Here is a 23,882-nt window from a genome sequence, read left to right on the forward strand (position 1 = left end):
GCAGGGGCAGAGATATGATTTGAAGGAAATTCTTGGCAGGAAAGTACTACTGAGTTTTTTTTTTAATGTCACAGTTTTTCTTCTTCTTAGCGAACACTTGAAAAGCTTTGGATAGGCTACATCTAGCGCCCTGTCACCCAGCCTCTATTCTACATTATATCCTCTTGTAAAAGGGTACATTTAATAGAATTATCTTTCCAAATCCTCTGTGTTAATCTGGATGCACCTTTGATATACAGCACTGTATTATTCATGATCACCTTTTTTAAATGTAGCATCAGACTTAAAACCTGCTGTAGCAGTGCAGCACTGTTGTATCTCCCATGCATGACATGGATTGAAAGGCTTCCTGTTCACTTGGATAAAGAGCCTTATTGGTCGGGCTGGCCATCTGGTTGTGAGCCAAACAAGGGCATAAGCTGCTTATCTGGAGCACCAATTGGTTCACTGTAGTTTAGAAGAGAAAGTTGTCGGCAGCTTTTTTTCACTGCTTCACAGTCACAATAACCATGAATTAGTCTAAGACAACAGGTTTCTTAATGTAGGATCAACTGGATTAGCCTGTAATGCAATTACAAAGCAATTCCATACTAATTTGCTATGTAATATCTAGTGTGATTACAGTGTTATTACACAAGTCCCTAATACTCCACTAGGGTGTTTTTGTGTGAAATGGTACAGACATTGATTTCACAAACCTAATTTGTGAAGGCTGATGTACAAGGATGAAATAATGGGTTATAATATGGCCATATGATCATAACTCATTATAAGTTGTTGCAGACACATAAACATGATATGCCCTACACATGAGCAGCAAACCAATAAAAAGTCTAGATGACAACCCTAGATCTGTTGTCATCTGAGCATACTAGTCCTGCTAATATCAATAATATCAATATCAACAATAAGTTGGCGGTTTTCGTTTTTGTTTATATATATATTTTTGTACTTTTACCCCCTATTCTCCCTAATTTTGTGATATTCAATTGGTACTTACAGTCTTGTCCCATCGCTGAAACTCTCCTACAGACTCGGGAGAGGCGAAGGTCGAGAGCCATGCATCCTCCTGAACATGACCCTGCCAAGCCGCACTGCTTCTTGACACACTGCTCGCTTAACCCAGAAGCCAACCGCACCAATGTGTCAGAGGAAACCCAGTCCAACTGGCAACCGAAGTAAGCTTGCAGGAGTCATTAGAGCATGACGGGACAAGGAAATCCCAACTGGCCAAACCCTCCATAACTTGGATAAACATGGGCCAATTGTGTCACCTCATGGGTTTCCCGGTCACGGACAGCTGTGGTACGGCCTGGGATCCAACCCGGGTCTGTAGTGACGCGATGCAGTGCCTTAGAACGCTGTTCGACTTGGGAGACTTGGGCTGTTGTCCTTTTCTTTGGGGTGTTAACATAAAACAGTAGAACTCACAAATGTTCAATCTATAATAGCCTAGTTATTACCATATGCATCATTTGTTATATATTACAATAATGTATCTGTATCTGTCTGTGTCTGAAACTAAATTGTACTAATTGAACCCAACTACAGTGATGTTCATGGACATGTTTACTAAATGTATCCCTGAATCGAATCACATCATCATGGTTTTTGCCCTTATCATGACTCCAATTGCATCACATTGGGGACCAGCAGTAAAGCCCTCTTGCATCTCCTTGGGTTCTCTAAAGATACATCATGCTGAGCAATGTTGGGGAAACGTTGTAAAAAAAAAAACAGTGTCCATAGATACAATTCGTTGTTGTGCTATGGTCATGCCATTTTATTTTGTCCATAATAAAATATTTAGTCTGCAGATCAGTAACTGTATTGTCACCGCCCCTTGGGGTTTTGGTAGGTTTGCTGCTCCATGCGTTTCGATCAAAGCAATGACTGTATATGAATAGGTCAGAGGGAGTTTACAGCGATAGGGCGGAACTGGCTGAATTGGAAGAGGACGGGAGAGAATCCCAACATAAACACAGAGAAATATTGAACATACTTCTACTTTCACTTAAAGAAAAGGCCTCTCCACTCTTCCGACGGTATCAAGGGTGCGGTCGCTTTCAGTTTGGGTGTTTTCGTGGTGTTCCCTGAGCTTCCCTCACATTTCCCCGCCGTATTTGTCACGGAGGGAGGTGGTGGAACGCACAGCCGCCATCTTTGGGATCTGCCTGTAGTACGGGAATCGACAATCTGGGCCCCAGTTACTCCAAGGGTGGAGATTTTAGACAACTCTACACAGCCAATCTAAAGCTACAACTCGGTTGACAACTTCGAAAAACATCAGAAATCAGCGCAAGGAAATATAATACAGGAAAAAACAAATCCAGTACTCTTCCTGTCCAAAATTGGTTGAACCACACGACATTATCTGCTCCGCTCAAACCATCCAGGCCTGTCGGAAGGGTGAGTCTAAACTGGCTAGGAATAACTAATAATAGATAGCCTCATGTTTTAACGCCTTAAAATGTAAATGGTACGATGTTAAACAATGCTTGTAACGAAGCCCAAAAATGTACTAATACCTACAACACTTGTCATATCACCATGTATTGCTTGCACACCACACAAGATACTAAGTTGGCTAGCTAGTAACATCAAGTTAGCTACCTCAAGTTCTCGGCTGCTGAGCCAGCCGTAGCATGATTTCACATCGACCACACTACTCCAACTAGCTACCGGTAACTTCCAATTTGTTGACATTAGTAAACTAACCAACCAACTAACTAACTAGCTGGCTACCTAGCTCAAGTTGACTGCCTTGTCTAGTACAGTAGTAAATGTTTTATCGATTTGATTTTGGGGAGTCAAGATCTTTGAGCGATGTCCTGGCTATAGCTAGCTAGGTACTGTTATGTGTTAGCTATGCCACTACTAGCCTTGGCTAGCCAGCTTGTCAGCGAGCAACCGATATGGTTATGGAGTCAAGGGACATTTCACGATGATGAGTTTGGCTTGAACGTGATTCGTCACGTGACAATCTTGCTACTGTACTATCACATTAACTAGGGTACATATGAGGTGTATGTTGCATCTGTTTCAAAGATCAGATGGTAAACAATAGTCTGTTTTGTTTTTATGTTATCTCTTTCTTTGATCCACACGTTGTTTGTTTACAAATGCGGGGTGTTCCAGTCGTTATTCATCATTAATATGAACAGAACACTTCTAAATGCATTTGAATAAGCCTACAATTGATTATTTTTAAGAATAAGACAGCATTTGGCAACAGCTTGCATTACCATCCAGCTGCTATTACGGTAGTTTAGACTATGATTGGATTTGTTAGCTATGTGACATTCATATGCCCCAAGCCATTAACGTTGGCCTAAAAGTGCTCCATAAATGATGGAAGGCACGATAAATGAGATGTCCTCCAGGAATATTGATTCATAATTGTAATGTTCCTGTTTCAGCTGTGTGTGTGTGTTTTGGTCAATGAAAATTAAACGAATGAAAATGAAATAAAATGGGTGCTACTTCACCTTGTGAACTGAAACGAGTAGGCTATGTGTTCATACTCATTTCATTTGTTTATGGGTGTCTATTACATAATCATTCAAACAAAGGGGTCAGGTCAATTTAGTTTTCAATTCAGGAAGTAAATTGAATATTGCTAATGGTTTTCTACTGTGACGATTTATAAATTCATGAATTGCATTTCAATTCACTTCAAAAACGGTATAATGCGTAATGCAGAGAGAGACGCACATAGGCCCCATGGATGGACAATAAGGATGGCCTATGTTTTTATCCACACCTTTGCATTGTCAATACCTGAGATGATTGATTAGCCTATCACAGACTACATTACACTTACACAGATAATACAATACAGTTGTTTTCCCCTATAAGAGCTCCAAAGCAAAACCGTTGCTAGGCCTGTATAAGCTATGATAGAAGCGTCTTAATGCCCGAAAAAGTCCCAGCAGTGCCTATAGCTGAGCAAACAGGAAATGCAGTGCAGTGACAGCATGCAGAGAGAGGGAATTCCATCCCTCCAGCTTTGTTGTCCTGTCCGGCTGCATTCTTGCTGCCTCTGTGTGTGTGTGTGTAGGGTGTCAGTAGCACGCCGAAGTGTTTCATTTAAAGGTATCAGTTACCATCGCTGTCACTACTCTCACGTGCCTCCTGCTGTTCAAAACGTCACCATCATGAGAGAGAGGCTACAACAACAAGGCTCATTCATAAACAACAATGGCAATAAAGAGCCACAGTCGCATGCCGTTAATGAGACTTTATTTAAGGGCTGTGGCTGCGTCTGTGCAGCAGGGTAGTGAGTGAGTCGTCCAGTGTTGCGGGACAAAAGATGTCTGCCTGCTGTGCCTGAGAGACTGGGGTCTGGCTGTGCTGTTCCTCCCAGGCCGAGAGGGAGAGGAACAGTCTTGTGACTCTGGCGTCAGAGAGGGAGAGTGTTGCTCAGTGTGTCTGTGCAGCTGATCATCTGAGCTGGCTGGGCACTGTCAACTTTCTTCAGATAACTAGCTAGCTATCAATAATTACATAATGTTTAAGAGCCAGCAATAAATGACATGTTTATTGAGGCATACAGACAGTGACATGTTGGGTTACTGGTGAAAATATTTTGGTATTACCCCCAAAAAAAAAAAATTAGGCACTAGTCAATTGTCTGATGTTGTCGAGGAGTGGCTTTGTTACTACCACATGTTGGTCTTCCTCAGGCAATGTTAGATTAGGCCTAGTAAAAAACAGTTCAGCTTTTTTATTTGAGAATTGAAAATACCCCTTAAATATGTATTTGAGTCAATTGACTGAGGAAGTGTGTCTGTATTGACCTGTACAGGTCTAACAACTAGCTAGTTTTATGGTATGGATGCTATGGTGCATCATCTTTTCCTTAGTTATCTACTGTGTTGTAATGTTGGGTTTTCTTTGTGTGAGGTTATCAGCTGCAGTGCTATTTTCTTTGTCTGTATGCATACCAAAATAGTGGAGCAAGACGGTGTTGGGGGAGAGGCGGAGAGTCACTGTCTATCAGCCTGGACACAGCACACTGGCTTTCTTACAGTAGTTGCTGTTTCTATGGAAACAGGAGACTGTGATCTCTTCCTACTTCGTTCGCCAGAATGGACCGAGAGCTATAACTGGCCACTCTCCAGAGCTCAACCTTACATCACTGGCCAGTGTGCCCATCCCTTGCTCCTATTATTAGGCTCTCCTGTGACATCCAGGGATGCTCAGAGGGCCATGATCCTAGAGTAATGGGCATACTAGTTTCTTTCTAATTGTCTGCCTAAAGCAGTCCGTGGTAGAGGTCGACCGATTAATCGGAATGGCCGATTAATTAGGCCGATTTCAAATTTTCATAACAATCAGTAATCTGTATTTTTGGACACCGATTTGCAGATTTTCCTACAAAGTGATTTTCTAGATTTTTTTCTTCAAATTTTGTCTGTCATAGTTGAAGTGTACCTATGATGAAAATTACAGTCCTCTCTCATCTTTTTAAGTGGGAGAACTTGCACAATTGGTGGCTGACTAAATACTTTTTTGCCCCACTGTATATATCTTACACCTTTATTGAACTAGGCAAGTCAGTTAAAACCTCTTGCTTCTACCTGAGACGCTTGCGTCCCAACTAGAGCTCTGGAAATGCAAATGCGCTACGCTAAATGCTAATAGTATTAGTTAAAACTCAAACCTTCATTAAAATACACATGCAGGGTATCGAATTAAAGCTACACTCGTTGTGAATCCAGGCAACAAGTCAGATTTTTAAAATGCTTTTCGGCGACAGCATGAGAAGCTATTATCTGATAGCATGCACCAATACACAGTCATTACCTTTCACCATCTTCTTTGTTGGCACTCCTAGATGTCCCATAAACACTATTGGGTCTTTATTTCGATTAAATCGGGCCATATAAAGCCAAGATATCGTTATATGTAGACTGTGTGATAAACGAAAAAAACAGCGTTTTCACAACGTAACGTCATTTTTTTAAATTCAAAAAGTAGACGATAAACTTTCACAAAACACTTCGAAATACGTTTGTAATGCTACTTTAGGTATTAGTAAACGTTAATAAGCGATAAAAATCATCAGGAGGCGATGTAAAAGTCATTAGCTGTCGTCTTGGAAAAAATTTCACGAGAGAGCTCTTCCAAATGATCTGGGCGGAGACTGGAGGTAAGTGGTTCCCCTGATTCGGTTCAACCAAGAATCAAAGCTGATTCAATTCACAAGACTCTAGACAACATGGGGATGCTGTGGGAGTTGAAACCTTGGTCTTATCTAATTCGGCTCACTGTGAACAATTGCTGGAAGTGGCGCAAGGATATTTATTTCCATTTTCTGTGATCAGGTTTTCCTGCGCTTTCCGATGTAACGCACGTTATGTTATAGCCACAGTCGTGATTTAACCAGTTTTATAAACGTCCGAGTGTTTTCTATCCACACATTCTAACCATATGAACGTACTATATTCCTGGCATGAGTAGCAGGGCGCTGAAATGTTGCGCGATTTTTAACAAAATGTTCAAAAAAGTAGAGGGTAGGAGCAACAGGTTAAGAACACATTCTTATTTTCAATGACGGCCTAGGAACGGTGGGTTAACTGCCTTGTTCAGGGGCAGAACGACAGATTTTTACCTTGTCAGCTCGGGGATTTGTTTTTGCAACCTTCTGGTTACAAGTCCAATACTCTAACCACCGGCCTTACATTGCACTCCACGAGGAGCCTGCATGGCAGGCTGACTACCTGTTACGCGAGGGCAGCAAGTTTCCAAGGTAAGTTGCTAGCTAGCATTAAACTTATCTTACAAAAAACAATCAATCTTAACATAATCACTAGTTAACTACACATGGTTGATGATATTACTAGTTTATCTAGCGTGCCCTGCGTTGCATCTAATCGATGCGGTGCCTGTTAATTTCTCATTGAATCACAGCCTACTTCGACAAACGGGTGATGATTTAACAAGCACATTTGCAAAAAAAGCACAGTCGTTGCACCAATGTACCTAACCATAAACATCAATGCATTTCTTTAAAATCATCACTTAGGGCTGCCATCCGTTAGATAAAATACGGAACAGTTCCGTATTTCACTGAAAGAATAAACGTTTTGTTTTCGAAATGATAGTTTCCGGATTCTACCATTTTAATAACCAAAGGCTCGTATTTCTGTGTGTTATTATGTTATAATTAAGTCTATGATTTGATAGAGCAGTCTGAGCGGTGGTAGGCACCAGCAGGCTCGTAAGCATTCATTCAAACAGCACTTTTGTGTGTTTACCAGCAGCTCTTCGCAATGCTTCAAGAATTGCGCTGTTTATGACTTCAAGCCTATCAACTCCTGAGATTAGGCTCGTGTAACCGATGTGAAATGGCTAGCTAGTTAGCGGGGTGCGCGTTAATAGCGGTTACATCGGTGACGTCACTCGCTCTGAGACTTGGAGTAGTTATTCCCCTTGCTCTGCAACGGCCGCAGCTTTTGTGGAGCGATGGGTAACGCTGCTTCGAGGGTGGCTGTTGTCGATTTGTTCCTGGTTCGAGCCCAGGTAAGAGCGAGGAGAGGGACGAAAGCTATACTGTTACACTGGCAATACTAAAGTGCCTATAAGAACATCCAATGGTCAAGGCATATGAAATACAAATCGTATAGAGAGAAATAGTCCTATAATAACTACAACCTAAAACTTCTTACCTGGGAATATTGAAGTCTCATGAAAGCTGGTGGTTCCTTTTAACATATGTTTTCATGTTCTGAGCAAGGAACTTAAACGTTAGCTTTTTTACATGGCACATATTGCACTTTTACTTCCTTCTCCAACACTTTGTTTTTGCATTATTTAAACCAAATTGAACATGTTTCATTATTTATTTGAGGCTAAATTGATTTTATTGATGTATTATATTAAGTTAAAATAAGTGTTCATTCAGTATTGTTGTAATTGTCATTATTACAAATAAATATAACAATTGTCTTTTTTGGTCCTCCAATAATCGGTATCGGCTTGAAAACGGTTGACCTCTAGTCCGTGGCGTGCATCATATCCGAGGGAGAGAGCACAGCACTGGTGTTTTTTCTTCTTCAATCCATTAATGACACAACTGAATTCTTACACATGATGAAACCCTTGACACACTGCACACAACTCTTGTTTCCGCGTGTCTTGGTTCTACTCTACTTCGGGTGTGGTCTGCCACTCTGCACTTCCTCTACCTCATACTCAGCATGATACCTTGCTGTTCTGGTGGGAACAAAGTAAGGAGAAAAAGAATGACATTAACCACGTTTCCATCACAGTTTTTATGCGAGTAAAGTCATACTGTATACATTTTTGTTTTTACGATAGCTGTCATGGAAGTTTCAGTACAATTTTACATATGCAGATGGATAATTTGTTCTTTCGACATGGTGGGATCGGTTTGTGTTGGTAAAATTGATTATGCGAGAAATGGCGGTGGAAATGCCTTTTATGCGCAAATATTGATATATTAACCATCATATCCAAGTAAACTTGGAGTCACTCGATGATATGGTATGTGGGCCTCCCACTACGACTCGCGAAGGCATGCAGTTTATTAGGCTACAGATCGTAACAGTGCGTGGGTAAAATCACCGGGGAAGCCAAGCCCCCCAAAAGTCATATTACAACCTATGTGTTGTGATAATTGCGTTGTTTGCTCTATAACCAGTGGCAGAGTAAATTCAACCACACCTTTGTTTTATCACAAAACCGGATAGTAACCTCTGTCCAGTGAAGTCCACAATGCATATTGCATGTACAGTAACAGACAGTTACATGACCTACAGCATTGTCAAGGAAGTTAATGTTTCCAACATTTTTGGACCACTAAGAGTTGCCGCAAGTCGCAAAGAAAACACTATTCCAGAACTATTTCAACTTCAACATTTCAACATCATCAAATCACCTATGCTTCGTCTAATACAGTGACAATTAAAAGATACCAAAAAACGATTTAGTCCAATCAACGTAAGCTAAATATGATGTGGCTGTCCATGGTTAGGATATCTGTGTATGTGTATTTGTGTGTGTGTGTGTGTGTGTGTGCAAGTAGAAAAACATGTGGACTCGCCCTACTTTTTGTTGTTGTTTTTAACCATTATTTAACTAGGCATGTCAGTTAAGAACAAATTCTTATTTTCAATGACGGCCTATTTTCAATGTCAGTGTTCACTGTGCAATTGCTTGTGTTAGAAGTGCAAAAATGACCAAAGCCAAACCCCGTTATATTTTTAAAAGACATTTTAGACAGTTTGATGAGCAAGCGCTCTTACGTGATCTGTACCATAATATTGACAGAGTAAGTCTGATTCCTGATGTTGACACTGCCTGGAAATATTTTCATATGAAATTTGTGTCCATTTGTGATAAGCATGCCCCTGTGAAGAAATTTAGAATCAGTAGAAGGGACACTCCCTGGTTTTCAGATAACTTGGCAGAATTAATTAGAAAGATAAATATCTCTTGGGTTCAAGCTAGACATACAAATGCTCCTGTTGACTGGGTCTCCTTCAGAGCGCTAAGAAACAAATGCACAGGTTTGATCAAGAAGTCCAAATCGGATTACTATTTAAATGCAGTCACAGAGAATCTAAACAACCCTACCAAGTTCTGGAAGCTAATCAAATCAGTGTCAGGTTCTAATGTATCCTCTGACCTTCCTGACCATTTAATGAAATGAAAGAACAAGCCGATATTGTAGGGTTTTTTAATAACGGTGGTGCCCAGGCCTCTAATGTAAGCTCGGTTACAGTCAACTATGATATAGGCCCTCATGTGAACCATTTTAGCTTTGAGCCTGTTTCTTATACTGAGGTCTATGCAGCACTAAAGGCAATAGACACTAAAAAGTCTGCACATCCAGACAACCTGGACTCCTACCTCTTAAAGATAGCAGCAGGTATTATTACTGAACCTGTGGCTCACATTTTCAATTTGAGTCTCTTGACCAATTCCATACCCATCATTTGGAAATCAGCTCATGTCCTCCCACTGCTAAAGGGTGGAGATCCCTCAGATGCTAATAACTATCGTCCTCCAAACTGCCTATCCTAGCCAAAGTCTATGAATCCCTAGTGATCTCAGTAAAAAAACATGTTAATTGAAAGTAACATACTGAGTGAGGTTCAATCTGGCTTTAGATCGGGGCACAGCACCACAGCTGCAGCTATGGCCGTGGCAAACTACATCATTAATGCACTTGATAAAAAGCAACATTGTGCTGCTCTGTTTGTGGATTCATCAAAGGCCTTTGATTCAGTTGACCATGAATTGTTGCTAGCTAGACTCAGAAACATTGGTCTCAGTCAAGGGGCAGTAAATTGGTTTAGGAATTATCATTCTGACAGAAGACAATGTGTATATACTGACAATCACAAGTCTAGCTTTCTTGAGATTGATAAAGGTGTGCCCCAGGGCTCCATTTTATCTCCAGTGTTGTTCTCATTGATTTTTATTAATGATTTGGGAAATGGGATGCAGATGATAGTCATATATTCAGATACAGTCATGGTTCAGGCTGTTGAAGAGCTCCAGACTGCTTTTCAATCAACGCAGGCCTCCCTTTATGGTCTCAAACTGGTCTTGAATGTACAAAAAACTAAATTCATGACCTTTACCAGAGCTAGAACTCGGACAGAGAAGGTTAGCATGGCCACATCTGGTGGCTTATCCGTTGAAAAAGTGTCATCCTACAAATACCTAGGTATTTGGTTGGATGACAAGTTGTTCTTTAAAGTTCATGTGGATAATCTTGTGACAAAGCTTAAATTGAAATTGGGTTTTATTTTTGTATTAAGGCTCGCTTCCAGCTTATGGCTAGAAAGAAGCTTGTTCAGGCCACTTTTCTCTCTGTAATTGATTATGGTGACTTGTTGTTTTTGCATGCAGCCTCCTCTGTCTTACAGAGACCGGACTCTGTTTATCATGCAGCCTCCTTTGTCTTACAGAGACCGGACTCTGTTTATCATGCAGCCTCCTCTGTCTTACAGAGACCGGACTCTGTTTATCATGCATCCTCCTCCGTCTTACAGAGACCGAACTCTGTTTATCATGCAGCCTCCTCTGTTTATCATGCATCCTCCTCTGTTTATCATGCATCCTCCTCTGTCTTACAGAGACCGGACTCTGTTTATCATGCATCCTCCTCCGTCTTACAGAGACCGGACTCTGTTTATCATGCATCCTCCTCTGTCTTACAGAGACCGAACATCCTCCTCTGTTTATCATGCATCCTCCTCCGTCTTACAGAGACCGAACTCTGTTTATCATGCATCCTCCTCTGTTTATCATGCATCCTCCTCTGTCTTACAGAGACTGGACTCTGTTTATCATGCATCCTCCTCTGTCTTACAGAGACCGAACTCTGTTTATCATGCATCCTCCTCCGTCTTACAGAGACCGAACTCTGTTTATCATGCATCCTCCTCTGTTTATCATGCATCCTCCTCTGTCTTACAGAGACCGGACTCTGTTTATCATGCATCCTCCTCTGTCTTACAGAGACCGAACTCTGTTTATCATGCATCCTCCTCTGTCTTACAGAGACCGAACTCTGTTTATCATGCATCCTACTCTGTCTTACAGAGACCGGACTCTGTTTATCATGCATCCTCCTCCGTCTTACAGAGACCGGACTCTGTTTATCATGCATCCTCCTCCGTCTTACAGAGACCGGACTCTGTTTATCATGCATCCTCCTCTGTCTTACAGAGACCGGACTCTGTTTATCATGCATCCTCCTCTGTTTATCATGCATCCTCCTCTGTTTATCATGCATCCTCCTCTGTCTTACAGAGACCGGACTCTGTTTATCATGCATCCTCCTCTGTCTTACAGAGACCGGACTCTGTTTATCATGCATCCTCCTCTGTCTTACAGAGACCGGACTCTGTTTATCATGCATCCTCCTCTGTCTTACAGAGACCGGACTCTGTTTATCATGCAGCCTCCTCTGTCTTAGAGACCGGACTCTGTTTATCATGCAGCCTCCTCTGTCTTACAGAGACCGGACTCTGTTTATCATGCATCCTCCTCTGTCTTACAGAGACCGGACTCTGTTTATCATGCAGCCTCCTCTGTCTTACAGAGACCGGACTCTGTTTATCATGCATCCTCCTCCGTCTTACAGAGACCGGACTCTGTTTATCATGCATCCTCCTCTGTCTTACAGAGACCGGACTCTGTTTATCATGCAGCCTCCTCTGTTTATCATGCATTCTCCTCTGTCTTACAGAGACCGGACTCTGTTTATCATGCATCCTCCTCTGTCTTACAGAGACCGGACTCTGTTTATCATGCATCTTTGCGCTTTATTACAAATGCCAAGTCACTCACCCACCATTGCACCTTGTACCAAATTTTAGGTTGGACCTCCCTTTATATGCCCAGAAAGATACATTTGTATTGTATTGGGTAAACTCCCTCTTTACCTCTTTAGTCTGGTCTCCTTCACCACCAGCAGTTGCCATACCCGGTCTGCTAGGTGGTTGCTACTTAAAGTCCCCAGGACATTTACAGTATTAGGCAAGACTGCCTTCTCTTCTTGTGCACCAGAGGCATGGAATAGTCTACAATCCATGCTTCATCTAGATATGTTAGTGCCACTGAATTAATTTAAAATATTGATGAGAGACTCTGTTACTGAGGAGTGTAAATGCTTTTTATTAGGCTGGATCATGTTGTATTGTTGTATGTTTTAATGATGTAATGTATTGATTGTTGCTGCCTTGGCCAGGTCTACCTTAAAAATAGTATCTCGGTCTCAATGGGCTTTTCCTGGTTAAATAAAGGTTCAATTTTTTTTTAAACTTTCTATTTATATTTGGTAAAGGAAAACTTAAGTGATAAAGTACATTTTGTGAAAACTACGTCATCACGCAGATTTTTATCGTCAACAAGAGCAGTGCCTCTTTAGTTATAATGGCAACATGGCCCTAACCTGACTTTGCAGGAAAGTGTTGAAAGGAGGCGTATTCCGAGTTCATGGATGCCCCATCCCCCATGTAGACTTTTCACCGTTAGATAATCACATTAGAAGTCCTGTTCACTCTCCCTGTCCAGGCTGTTGTATCTTCTATGTCCCAGAGAATCAATTTCACCATTCACCCCTCAATATCAGAACTTGATTAATTTTGGGTCCCATGTGGCTCAGTTGGTAGAGCATGGCGCTTGCAATGCCAGGGTTGTGGGTTTGATTCCTACGGGTCAGCAGTACAAAAAAAGTATGACAAATGTAAGCACTCACTACTGGAAATCGCTCTAAATAAGTGCGTCTGCTAAATGACTAAGACTATTCATGTGCTTGCTAAGTGCTATTGTGCTAGTTCTCACTCTCTCTCCTCTCCATCCCCAAGGTGTGTACACATATGAGGCCGCTGTCCTGCAGATGAGCTGTCGGTGGGGGCTGTCACGTCGCTGTCGCATATCCAGATAATCCCTGGCCGCAGCGGTGGCAGCACTGGCACGTCCCCCCCTCAGCATGCCCAACACCAGTCGGGCGGGGAGCCTGAAGGACCCCGACGTTGCGGAGCTCTTCTTCAAGGAGGACCCCGAGAAACTGTTCTCAGACCTGCGAGAGATTGGACATGGCAGCTTCGGTGCCGTCTATTTTGTGAGTACTTGGACCCGCCACTCTGTGCTCAGTAACAGAGCTGGACTTCCATTCAGAACTGTTTAAGGTATAGGGCAAGGTGTTGACTTTTTGTTTTTCTTCAGGCACGAGATGTGCGGACCACTGAGGTGGTGGCCATCAAGAAGATGTCTTACAGTGGAAAACAATCCAACGAGGTAAGAGACAGATTGTGCATCAAATGCCATTGATGTTACACCAATTACCTTTCATAATTCTAGTTTTGTTAGTAAGCATCTCTCACTCAATTGCAAATATAAAGATTTTTTTTCTGAAAAGCTCAAAAATATGTAAATCAGATAATTGTGTGACAATGTCAGCACAGTGGACAAACAATATCTATTGATCCCATGATAATTTATTTAATCAGTGGTGTGATGAAACGTGTTCTCCAGGAAACAATTGCTTCATGTTATAAAGGTTACCCAACTTCAGTGAGTTGACACAGTAGAGGCCTGTTGCTGAAGTTGTTTGCTGTCTCAATATTGGTTTACTGTGAAAAGGCTCATTAGCATGTATTCTAACAAGGCCTAATCCTTCAAGATCCTGTCCTCAGTGGGTTCGGAGCATTAGACCTACAGTTTTTGTAAGGTTTGGTCTCCAAAGGGATTTGTGGTGTTACTCAGCAGTTTTGAATTAAAACATCTTGCTGGAGATAAGCTTATTTGCTTAAAGTAGTGGAACTGCCATTCAGTGGCCTATTCCCTAGGGTTCAGTCTAAAAACAGTTGATAATCAGATTTGAATCTGGCAAAATGACTGGATTGGGTAATTCATTAACCCAAAGAAGTAGAGTGGAACTCAAAGGGATGTAGAACACATAGTTCCAGCCTGCATCTCTGTCCGTAGCAATCTGCAGTTGCTAGATCCATTTTTGGACTTATTCATGAATGATATACTTGATTCTTGAAGTATATAACCAATATAACTTATAATAAATACATCAAAAATAAATAAATGCCATCTGAGCTTAGTTCAACAGTATTATCCCATCGGAACCCAAAATATAAGCTTGTTTTACTCCAGTATATGTAAACATTGTAAATGTAAGCAAACACTGTATAGCCTCAACACGCTTAAAACTATAATTGTGATATCGTGGATGGTCAGTCTATAAATTTGAGTGGTTACATTTCTCCAGGCTCATCCCTCAGGTTTTTACCAAAACAAGATACTGGGAGATTGGTCCTTTTTAAAGCTTGTTATGCAAACATGATGTAATTGTTCCACTCTTTTACCTTACAGAAATGGCAAGACATAATCAAGGAGGTGAAGTTTCTGCAGAGAATACAGCACCCAAACAGCATAGAGTATAAAGGATGCTATCTGCGAGAGCACACTGCCTGGGTAAGAGTATTATCTGAATGGAAAATAATGCTATGATAACAGGGTGAATACTCTGAAACTGTACATTATTTAGCCCAGTATAACACTCTTTCTCTTTCTGTCTCTGTAGCTGGTGATGGAGTACTGTCTAGGCTCTGCCTCAGATGTCCTGGAAGGTAAGATGGCAGTTTTGAGATTATAAGACGAGTTCTTCTTTGTGGTTTTCCCCATGATTTGCAGCACTTTCATTCTCTCTCTCTCTCTACATCCTCTGTAGTTCACAAGAAACCCTTACAAGAAATGGAAATAGCAGCGATTACTCACGGTGCTCTACAGGGGCTGGCTTACCTTCATTCCCACAACATGATTCACCGGTGAGTCCTCCTCATACCTGTATGTGTGGACGTGCTAGACTGACTTCTTTGTGCCCTAAGGGAGGGAGTGTGCCTGTGCCTGTGGAACAAAGCTGTAAGGTCATCATCTCTCTCCTCTGTCTGTCTGACAGAGATATCAAGGCAGGGAACGTCTTGCTGACAGAGCCTGGCCAGGTGAAACTTGCAGATTTTGGTTCTGCCTCCATTGTCTCGCCAGCCAACTCTTTTGTGGGGACGCCATATTGGTGAGTTTCAAAATCCCAATGTACGAGAAAAAATAGATGGTGTTTGAAATATGGGGAAGAATTTAGAAATGGGGCACCATCTACAGTCTCATTCAATATTTTCCATCAAATCAAAAGCAGTGTACCGGTCATTAAAATTGGGATGTTTCCTCAGGATGGCCCCAGAGGTAATCCTGGCTATGGACGAAGGTCAGTACGATGGGAAGATCGACATCTGGTCTCTGGGAATAACCTGTATTGAATTAGGTAAACTCTCTCGTCCATGTACTCAACTCTAGACTAGCTCTCCTGTTGTTTTAATGCTCTCCTTCATTCATTCCATATCTTAAACCAATATCTGGTTTTCTTCTTCACACTGGTTTGAATAATACAGAGCCTTCAGAAAGTATTCAGACCCCTTGACTTTTTCCACATTTTGTTTCGTTACAGCCTTATTCTAAAATGGATTTAAAAAAGTGAAAACCAGTTATTAGAAATGTTTTCAAATGTATTAAAAATAAAACATACCTTATTTACATAATTATTCAGACCCTTTGCTATGAGACTCAATTGGGCTCAGGAGCATCCTGTTTCCATTGATCACTTGATTGGAGTCTACCCGTGGTAAATTCAATTGATTGGACATGATTTTGAAAGGCACACACCTGTCTATATAAGGTCCCACAGTTCACAGTGCATGTCAGAGCAAAGACCAAGCCAGGAATTGTCCGTAGAGATCTGTCGAGGAACAGATCTGGGAAAGAGTATCAAAACATTTCTGCAGCATTGAAGGTCCCCAAGAACACTGTGGCTTAAGTCATTCTTAAATGGAAGAAGTTTGGAACCACCAAGACTCTTCCTAGAGCTGGCCATCCGGCCAAACTGAGCAATCAGGGGAGAAGGGCGTGAGGTGACCAAGAACCCAATGGTCACTCTGATAGAGCTTTAGAGTTCCTCTGTGGAGATGGGAGAAACTTCTTGAAGGACAACCATCTCTGAAGCATTCCACCAATCAGGCCTTTATGGTAGAGTGGCCAGAAGGAAGGCATTCCTCAGTAAAAGGCACATGATAGCCCGCTTGGAGTTTGCCAAAAGGCACCTAAAAACTCTCTGATGAAACACATATTGAACTTTTTGGCCTGAATGCCAAGCGTCACGTCTGGAGGAAACTTGGCAGTATCATGCTGTGGGGATGTTTTTCAGTGGTAAGTACTGGGAGACTAGTCAGGATCGAGGGAAAGATGAATGGAGCAAAGTACAGAAAACCTGCTCCAGGACCTCAGGCTGGGGCAACGGTTCACCTTCCAACAGGACAACAACCCTAAGCACACAGCCAATACAACGCAAGAGTGGCTTCAGGACAAGTCTGAATATCCTTGACTTTAACCCGATCAAACATCTGGAGAGAGTGTAGCAACGCTCCCCATCCAACCTGACAGAGCTTGAGAGGATCTGCAGAGAAGTATGCAAGAAACTTTTTTATTTTATTTTTACCTTTTTATTTAACTATTTAACTAGGCAAGTCAGTTAAGAACAAATTCTTATTTTCAATGATGGCCTAGGAACAGTGGGTTAACTGCCTGTTCAGGGGCAGAACGACAGATTTGTACCTTGTCAGCTCAGGGATTCGAACTTGCAACCTTTCGGTTACTAGTCCAATGCTCTAACCACTATTTTACCTTTTATTTAACTATTTAACTAGGCAAGTCAGTTAAGAACAAATTCTTATTTTCAATGATGGCCTAGGAACAGTGGGTTAACTGCCTGTTCAGGGGCAGAACGACAGATTTGTACCTTGTCAGCTCAGGGATTCGAGCTTGCAACCTTTCGGTTACTAGTCCAATGCTCTAACCACTAGGCTACCCTGCCGCACAATACAGGTGTGCCAAGCTTGTAGCGTCATACCCAAGAAGACTTGATGCTGTAATCGCTGCCAAAGGTGCTTCAACGAAGTACTGAGTAAAGGGTCTGAATACTTATGTAAATGTTATATTTCAGTTTTTTTTTTTTTAATGTTTAATAAGTTAGCAAACATTTCTAAAAACCTGTTTTTGCTTTGTCATTATGGGGTATTGTGTGTAGATTGAGGAGGAGGGGAAAAACAATTGAATACATTTTAGAATAAGGCTGTAACTTAACAACATTTTGAAAAGGTCAATGGGTCTGAATACTTTCCGAAGACACTGTAAATCTTTTGTCTGTCTTCCTATTACTTTAATATGACATCTATCTGTAATCCTCCTTGTTATGTTTTACTGTTAGTGGATCTTGGTAAGCTATTGTTTTCTCTAATCTCTTTGTTTCTAGCTGAGAGAAAACCTCCACTGTTCAATATGAATGCGATGAGTGCCTTATATCACATAGCGCAGAATGAAAGCCCCACACTGCAGTCAAGTGAATGGTACGTCATGTAGCTTCATCAGAGTTGACTTTATTATGTAGGAGAAGGCATTTGTCCACTTTTAAAGTGTGTCATGGTGGGAACGAAACTAACTCTTCCTTCTTGTCCCCGTCTCTCAATTCAGGACGGATTACTTCCGAAACTTTGTAGATTCTTGCCTTCAGAAATTCCCCCAAGACAGGCCCAACTCGGAGGTACTGTTAAAGGTAAGATCTCTCAGATATCTTATATATGATGATCTACCAGTGCCAAAAATACATATCTAGCTGGCTCTGTTGACTTGATTTTGAGTGAATGTTAAATAAATAAATGAACGTGAATCATACCCACCCTCAACTGAAAAGAAAATGATTGTCCCCTCTGCCTCCCTCTCTTTCTCAGCATGCGTTTGTGCAGCGGGAGCGGCCCGACTCTGTCCTGATGGACCTGATCCTGAGGACCAAGGTTGCGGTGCGGGAGTTGGACAACCTGCAGTACCGCAAGATGAAGAAGATCCTCTTCCAGGAGGCTCACAACGGCCCTGCAGCCGAGGCACAGGACGGAGACGAGGAGGTCAGTCGCCCAATCTGGCTCTGCTCTCCTGTGGAGCTTAGTTTGAGATTAGCATGGTTTATACCAGAACCATTGTAGTCTTTGAAAACACCCTAAGTAGGCTAGAAATAATAATGATAATATTTCATTTGTAAATGCGCATTTCCCACACTCAATGTACATGAGGTAGAAAACAGCACACAAACAACATTCAGCAAGAAGTTAAAAAAAACGGACCACAACACATTAAATCATTACCTACTAATACAACATATAGACTTGAAGCAGATTTAGTTGTGTTTTAAACAAGGAAAGAGTTTAATAGTAGTTTCTCTAAATGCACTATAATTAGGTTAAGGGAGGCCTGGTGGGGAGGCCTGTTTCTCTCAACATTCAGTTGTTGCTGTTTATCCTGTTTATCCTACTGTGATTCAAAAAGTATTTCACTCACTTGTGTCTTGCTGTTGTTATGGCGTTGTCCCCAGGAACCGGAGCAGAGTGGCAGGACAGGCACAGTGAGCAGCGTTGGCAGTAACCAGTCTATCCCCAGTATGTCGATCAGCGCCAGCTCCCAGAGCAGCTCTGTCAACAGCCTGACCGACGCCGGAGATGACAAGAGCGAACTGGACATGATGGAGGGAGACCACACAGTCATGTCCAACAGCTCCGTCATTCACCTCAAACCGGTGGGTAGAGATGATCTTGGAGCTGGACCCGCAGAATAACTGTACACTGCCTTAATTATATTGAAATACACAACATAGTGATTATAGTGTTTCCTAGTGCCTTTTACAGATGATTTTGAATCATTTTTTTCTGCTGTTGAAGTACTGCGTTGTATTTGTTTCCTCAGGAGGAGGAGACGACTTATCGTGAAGAGTCGGAACCTAACAGCCGGCCGCTCACTGAGCCCCAGTCTCCCCCTGCTCACACTCCACGGCCAAAACACCACCGCAACCGCGAGCACTTTGCCACAATACGCACAGCCTCCCTGGTAAGAGCACATCGAGCCATAGAAATACAATGGTACTGTAGTTAACATGATTTAAAATTGACCCTTAAAGTGCAGTCAAAAACGTGATTTTTCAGTGTTTTATATACATTTCCAAACTGAGGTTGGAATAATACTGTGAAATTGGGATAATGATTATAATGCCCTTTTAGCTGTATGAAAAGACTGCCAGAAATGTCAGCCTGTATTGGTGGGATGGAGTTTTGGCCTGCCTGGTGACATAACCAGGCGGTAAATTAGTTAATGGACCAATAAGAAAGAGAGTTTCAAACCTCTGCCATTAACAGCTAGTATTCAGTTTCCCACCCCCCACTCAGACACACTCAGGGTGTCAAATTGGGAGGGCCTGTTGTCCGTACCTCTGGCAGTCTCTATGGGGGTGCCACAGGGTCCAATTCTCGGGCCGGCTCTTTTCTCTGTATATATCAATGATGTTGCTCTTGCTGCTGGTGATTCTCTGATCCATTCTGAATACATCTGGCCCTTCTTTGGACACTGTGTTAACAAACCTCCAAACGAGCTTCAATGCCATACAACACTCCTTCCGTGGCCTCCAACTGCTCTTAAATGCTAGTAAAACTAAATTCATGCTTTTCAACCGATCGCTGCCCGCATCCGCCCGACTAGCATCACTATTCTGGCCGGTTCTGACTTAGAATATGTGGACAATTATAAATACCTAGGTGTTTGGTGAGACTGTGAACACTCCTTCCAGATTCACATTAAGTATCTCCAATTCAAAATTAAATCTAGAATCGGCTTCCTATTTCGCAACAAAGCCTCCTTCACTCATGCTGCCAAACATAACCTCGTAAAACTGACTATCCTACCGATCCTTGACTTTGGCGATGTCATTTACAAAATAGCCTCCAACACTCTACTCAGCAAATTGGATGTAGTCTATCACAGTGCCATCCGTTTTGTAACCAAAGCCCTATATACTACGCACCACTGCGACCTGTATGCTCTCATTGGCTGGCCCTCGCTACATATTCGTCGCCAGACCTACTGGCTCCAAGTCATCTATAAGTCTTTGCTAGGTAAAGCCCCGCCTTATCTCAGCTCACTGGTCACCATAGCAACACCCACCCATAGCACACACTCCAGCAGGTATATGTCACTGGTCATCCCCAAAGCCAACACCCCTTTGGCCGCCTTTCTTTCCAGTTCCCTGCTGCCAATGACTGGAACCAATTGCCAAAATCACTGAAGCTGAAGTCTTATATCTCCCTCACTAACTTTAAGCATCAGCTGTCAGAGCAGATTACTGATCACTGTACCTGTACACAGCCAATCTGTAAATAGCCCACCCAACTACCTCATCCCCATATTGTTATTTTTCTGGTTGCTCTTTTGCACCCCAGTATCTGTACTTGCACATCATCTTCTGCACATCTATCACTCCAGAGTTAATGCTAAATTGTAATTATTTCACCACTATGGCCTTTTTATTGTCTTACCTGCCTAATCTTACTACATTTGCACACACTGTATATAGATTCTATTGTGTTATTGACTGTACGTTTGTTTACCCATGTGTAACTCTGTGTTGTTGTTTTTGTCGACCTGCTTTGTTTTATCTTGGCCAGGTAGCAGTTGTAAATGAGAACTTGTTCTCAACTGGCCTTCCTGGTTAAATAAAGGTGAAATAACAAAAAGAGAAGACCACTCCCAGACAGTCCTAGCTACATTTTGCTTGATAAATTGCTCTTTGCTAAAAAGGTTTTGGTTTCTTTTTGAGCATTTTAATTTAAAACAGGTACTTAATTGTTACCCAGAAATGATTTGATATTGAGAAAAAAACAGTTGCATTGGGCCTTTAAGTGTCTGCTCCTGTAGGAGAGTATAAGCAGAGTTCAGAGTTCTGTGATAAGCCTTGTGTTTCCCCCAGGTGACCCGTCAGATGAAGGAGCACGAGCAGGACAGTGAGCTGAGAGAGCAGATGTCAGGCTATAAGAGGATGAGGAGGCAGCACCAGAAGCAGCTGATGGCCCTGGAGAACAAGGTGAAGGCTGAGATGGACGAACACCGGCTCCGTCTGGACAAAGAGCTGGAGAACCAGAGGAACAGCTTTGCCCAGGAGATGGAGAAACTCATTAAGAAGCACCAGGCCGCCATGGAGAAAGATGTACAGTCGTTTTCTCACGTACTCCATCATTCATACTCTAGATTCTACTGCTGCTCCCTAGGTCACTGTTAAAAGGTATTGTTTTAAATGAAGTTTTGGGGGCGTTTTCAAATGTTGATTTTGTGTGTCTGCAGGCAAAGACCTTTACTAATGATGAGAAGAAGTTCCAGCAGCACATCCAGAGCCAGCAGAAGAAAGAGCTCAACAGCTTCCTAGAGTCCCAGAAACGAGAGTACAAACTCCGCAAGGAGCAGCTCAAAGAGGTAGAGAATTACACGCGGTCATACAGATGAACGGTCACATTTTATACACAGTATACAAGGCATCAAACATTGCTATATCATTTGATGAAAAAACACATGACACACACAAATGTTTGCCAACATGATCCTCTCAGCATGTCAGACAAACCTTTACAGAAAATGTGCAAATATGGACAGCAAGCTCCTATTTACAATTTCTTAAAGTGCCAATCTGCAGTTGAAACGATAACAAAGCATACTACCCGCCACTGATCTGGTTAAAGGTTGAGGGATGGGGCTGGAGAAAGTGTAACCACACTCAAATTCATAGACAGAGCTATGGATGCAAGGAGTGAGCATCCATGATATCAAAATTATAATTTTAAGCATGTTTTGAGGTTATACAGTTTTGAGGTTATTACATTTACTTTGTTTACAAACATAGGTAAAAAGCTTATATTTTGGCTTTTGATGGGGTACAACAGTTGAACTAAGCTCATGAGGCTTTTATAAGTTATAATGTTCGAGAATGAATGGGTTTATATCATTCATTTAGAAGTCTAAAAATGGATGTAGTAACTGCAGATTTCCCCTTTTAATCTCTGTCCTTGTTCTTCCCCCAGGAGTTGAATGAGAACCAGTCGACCCCTAAGAAGGAGAAGCAGGAGTGGCTGTCCAAGCAGAAGGAGAACTTCCAGCACTTCCAGGCTGAGGAGGAGGCCAACCTACTGAGGAGACAGAGACACTACCTGGAGCTGGAGTGTCGACGCTTCAAGAGGAGGATCCTCATCGCTCGCCATAACGTGGAGCAGGACCTAGTGAGAGAGGTCAGCCGTAATCACTCAGCTCTCCTCGTTCATACAGTCTCTTGTTTCTCTCTCACTCTCCTCAAACAGGGCCCCCTTTCCTGTTCTCGAGCTTCGTTTTGTAACCATGGCTCAGCCGTGGGTTCTGCTCATTTTCCTACTTCCATGTGTTTTGTAACCATACCTTTACCCTGTGTGACCTCATTCTCTGGTTGTCACACTGCCCTTTCTCTTAAAGAATGCAGGTTTCTCCTAACCTGTATGGTTGTTCCTCCCTGCCTGTCCGTCTGTGTGTAGGAGCTGAATAAGCGTCAGACGCAGAAGGACCTGGAGCATGCCATGCTGCTGCGGCACCATGAGTCCATGCAGGAGCTGGAGTTCCGCCAGGTCAACACCATCCAGAAGATGAGGGCTGAGCTGATCCGCCTGCAGCACCAGACAGAACTCACCAACCAGCAGGAGTACAACAAGAGGAGGGAGAGAGAGCTCCGGCGCAAACACGTCATGGAGGTCCGACAGCAGCCCAAGAGCCTCAAGGTGAACACACACATACCAACACAAACAATTCCCATAAACCGTTGTTGTTTTGTGTTACCGTTAATGGCCTTAATGTAGGGACCTGACCCCTCACTGTTCTGTTTGTCCTCTCTCCTCTGTCCCAGTCCAAAGAGTTCCAGACCTGACCCTCACTGTTCTGTTTGTCCTCTCGTCCTCTATCCCAGTCCAAAGAGCTCCAGACCTGACCCCTCACTGTTCTGTTGTCCTCTCTTCCTCCCTCCTCTATCCCAGTCCAAAGAGCTCCAGACCTGACCCCTCACTGTTCTGTTTGTCCTCTCTCCTCTGTCCCAGTCCAAAGAGTTCCAGACCTGACCCTCACTGTTCTGTTTGTCCTCTCTCCTCTGTCCCAGTCCAAAGAGTTCCAGACCTGACCCCTCACTGTTCTGTTTGTCCTCTCTCGTCTGTCCCAGTCCAAAGAGTTCCAGACCTGACCCTCACTGTTCTGTTTGTCCTCTCTCCTCTGTCCCAGTCCAAAGAGTTCCAGACCTGACCCTCACTGTTCTGTTTGTCCTCTCTCCTCTGTCCCAGTCCAAAGAGTTCCAGACCTGACCCTCACTGTTCTGTTTGTCCTCTCTCCTCGGTCCCAGTCCAAAGAGTTCCAGACCTGACCCTCACTGTTCTGTTTGTCCTCTCTCCTCTGTCCCAGTCCAAAGA

General features: G+C 42.6%; 1 protein-coding gene across 1 annotated transcript in view; it reads left to right on the plus strand.

Moving 5' to 3' along the window:
* Window positions 1-1,878: 1,878 nt before the first annotated feature.
* The window catches only part of LOC115141840 (serine/threonine-protein kinase TAO1-like), a 29,991-nt gene continuing 7,987 nt past the window's right edge, over window positions 1,879-23,882 (plus strand). The window contains exons 1-17 of the mRNA XM_029681092.2: window positions 1,879-2,409; window positions 13,353-13,609; window positions 13,714-13,785; window positions 14,872-14,973; window positions 15,083-15,128; window positions 15,230-15,326; window positions 15,458-15,571; window positions 15,726-15,817; window positions 17,858-17,951; window positions 18,076-18,157; window positions 18,333-18,503; window positions 18,968-19,168; window positions 19,336-19,476; window positions 21,386-21,622; window positions 21,757-21,885; window positions 22,488-22,691; window positions 22,968-23,207. Of these exons, the coding sequence (XP_029536952.1) occupies window positions 13,478-13,609; window positions 13,714-13,785; window positions 14,872-14,973; window positions 15,083-15,128; window positions 15,230-15,326; window positions 15,458-15,571; window positions 15,726-15,817; window positions 17,858-17,951; window positions 18,076-18,157; window positions 18,333-18,503; window positions 18,968-19,168; window positions 19,336-19,476; window positions 21,386-21,622; window positions 21,757-21,885; window positions 22,488-22,691; window positions 22,968-23,207 (2,154 nt within the window). The 5' untranslated portion in view covers window positions 1,879-2,409; window positions 13,353-13,477. The remainder of the gene's footprint in view (window positions 2,410-13,352; window positions 13,610-13,713; window positions 13,786-14,871; window positions 14,974-15,082; window positions 15,129-15,229; window positions 15,327-15,457; window positions 15,572-15,725; window positions 15,818-17,857; window positions 17,952-18,075; window positions 18,158-18,332; window positions 18,504-18,967; window positions 19,169-19,335; window positions 19,477-21,385; window positions 21,623-21,756; window positions 21,886-22,487; window positions 22,692-22,967; window positions 23,208-23,882) is intronic.

Source organism: Oncorhynchus nerka, linkage group LG14 (genome assembly GCF_034236695.1).
Source record: "Oncorhynchus nerka isolate Pitt River linkage group LG14, Oner_Uvic_2.0, whole genome shotgun sequence".
In the NCBI taxonomy this organism is placed as follows: Eukaryota; Metazoa; Chordata; class Actinopteri; order Salmoniformes; family Salmonidae; genus Oncorhynchus; species Oncorhynchus nerka.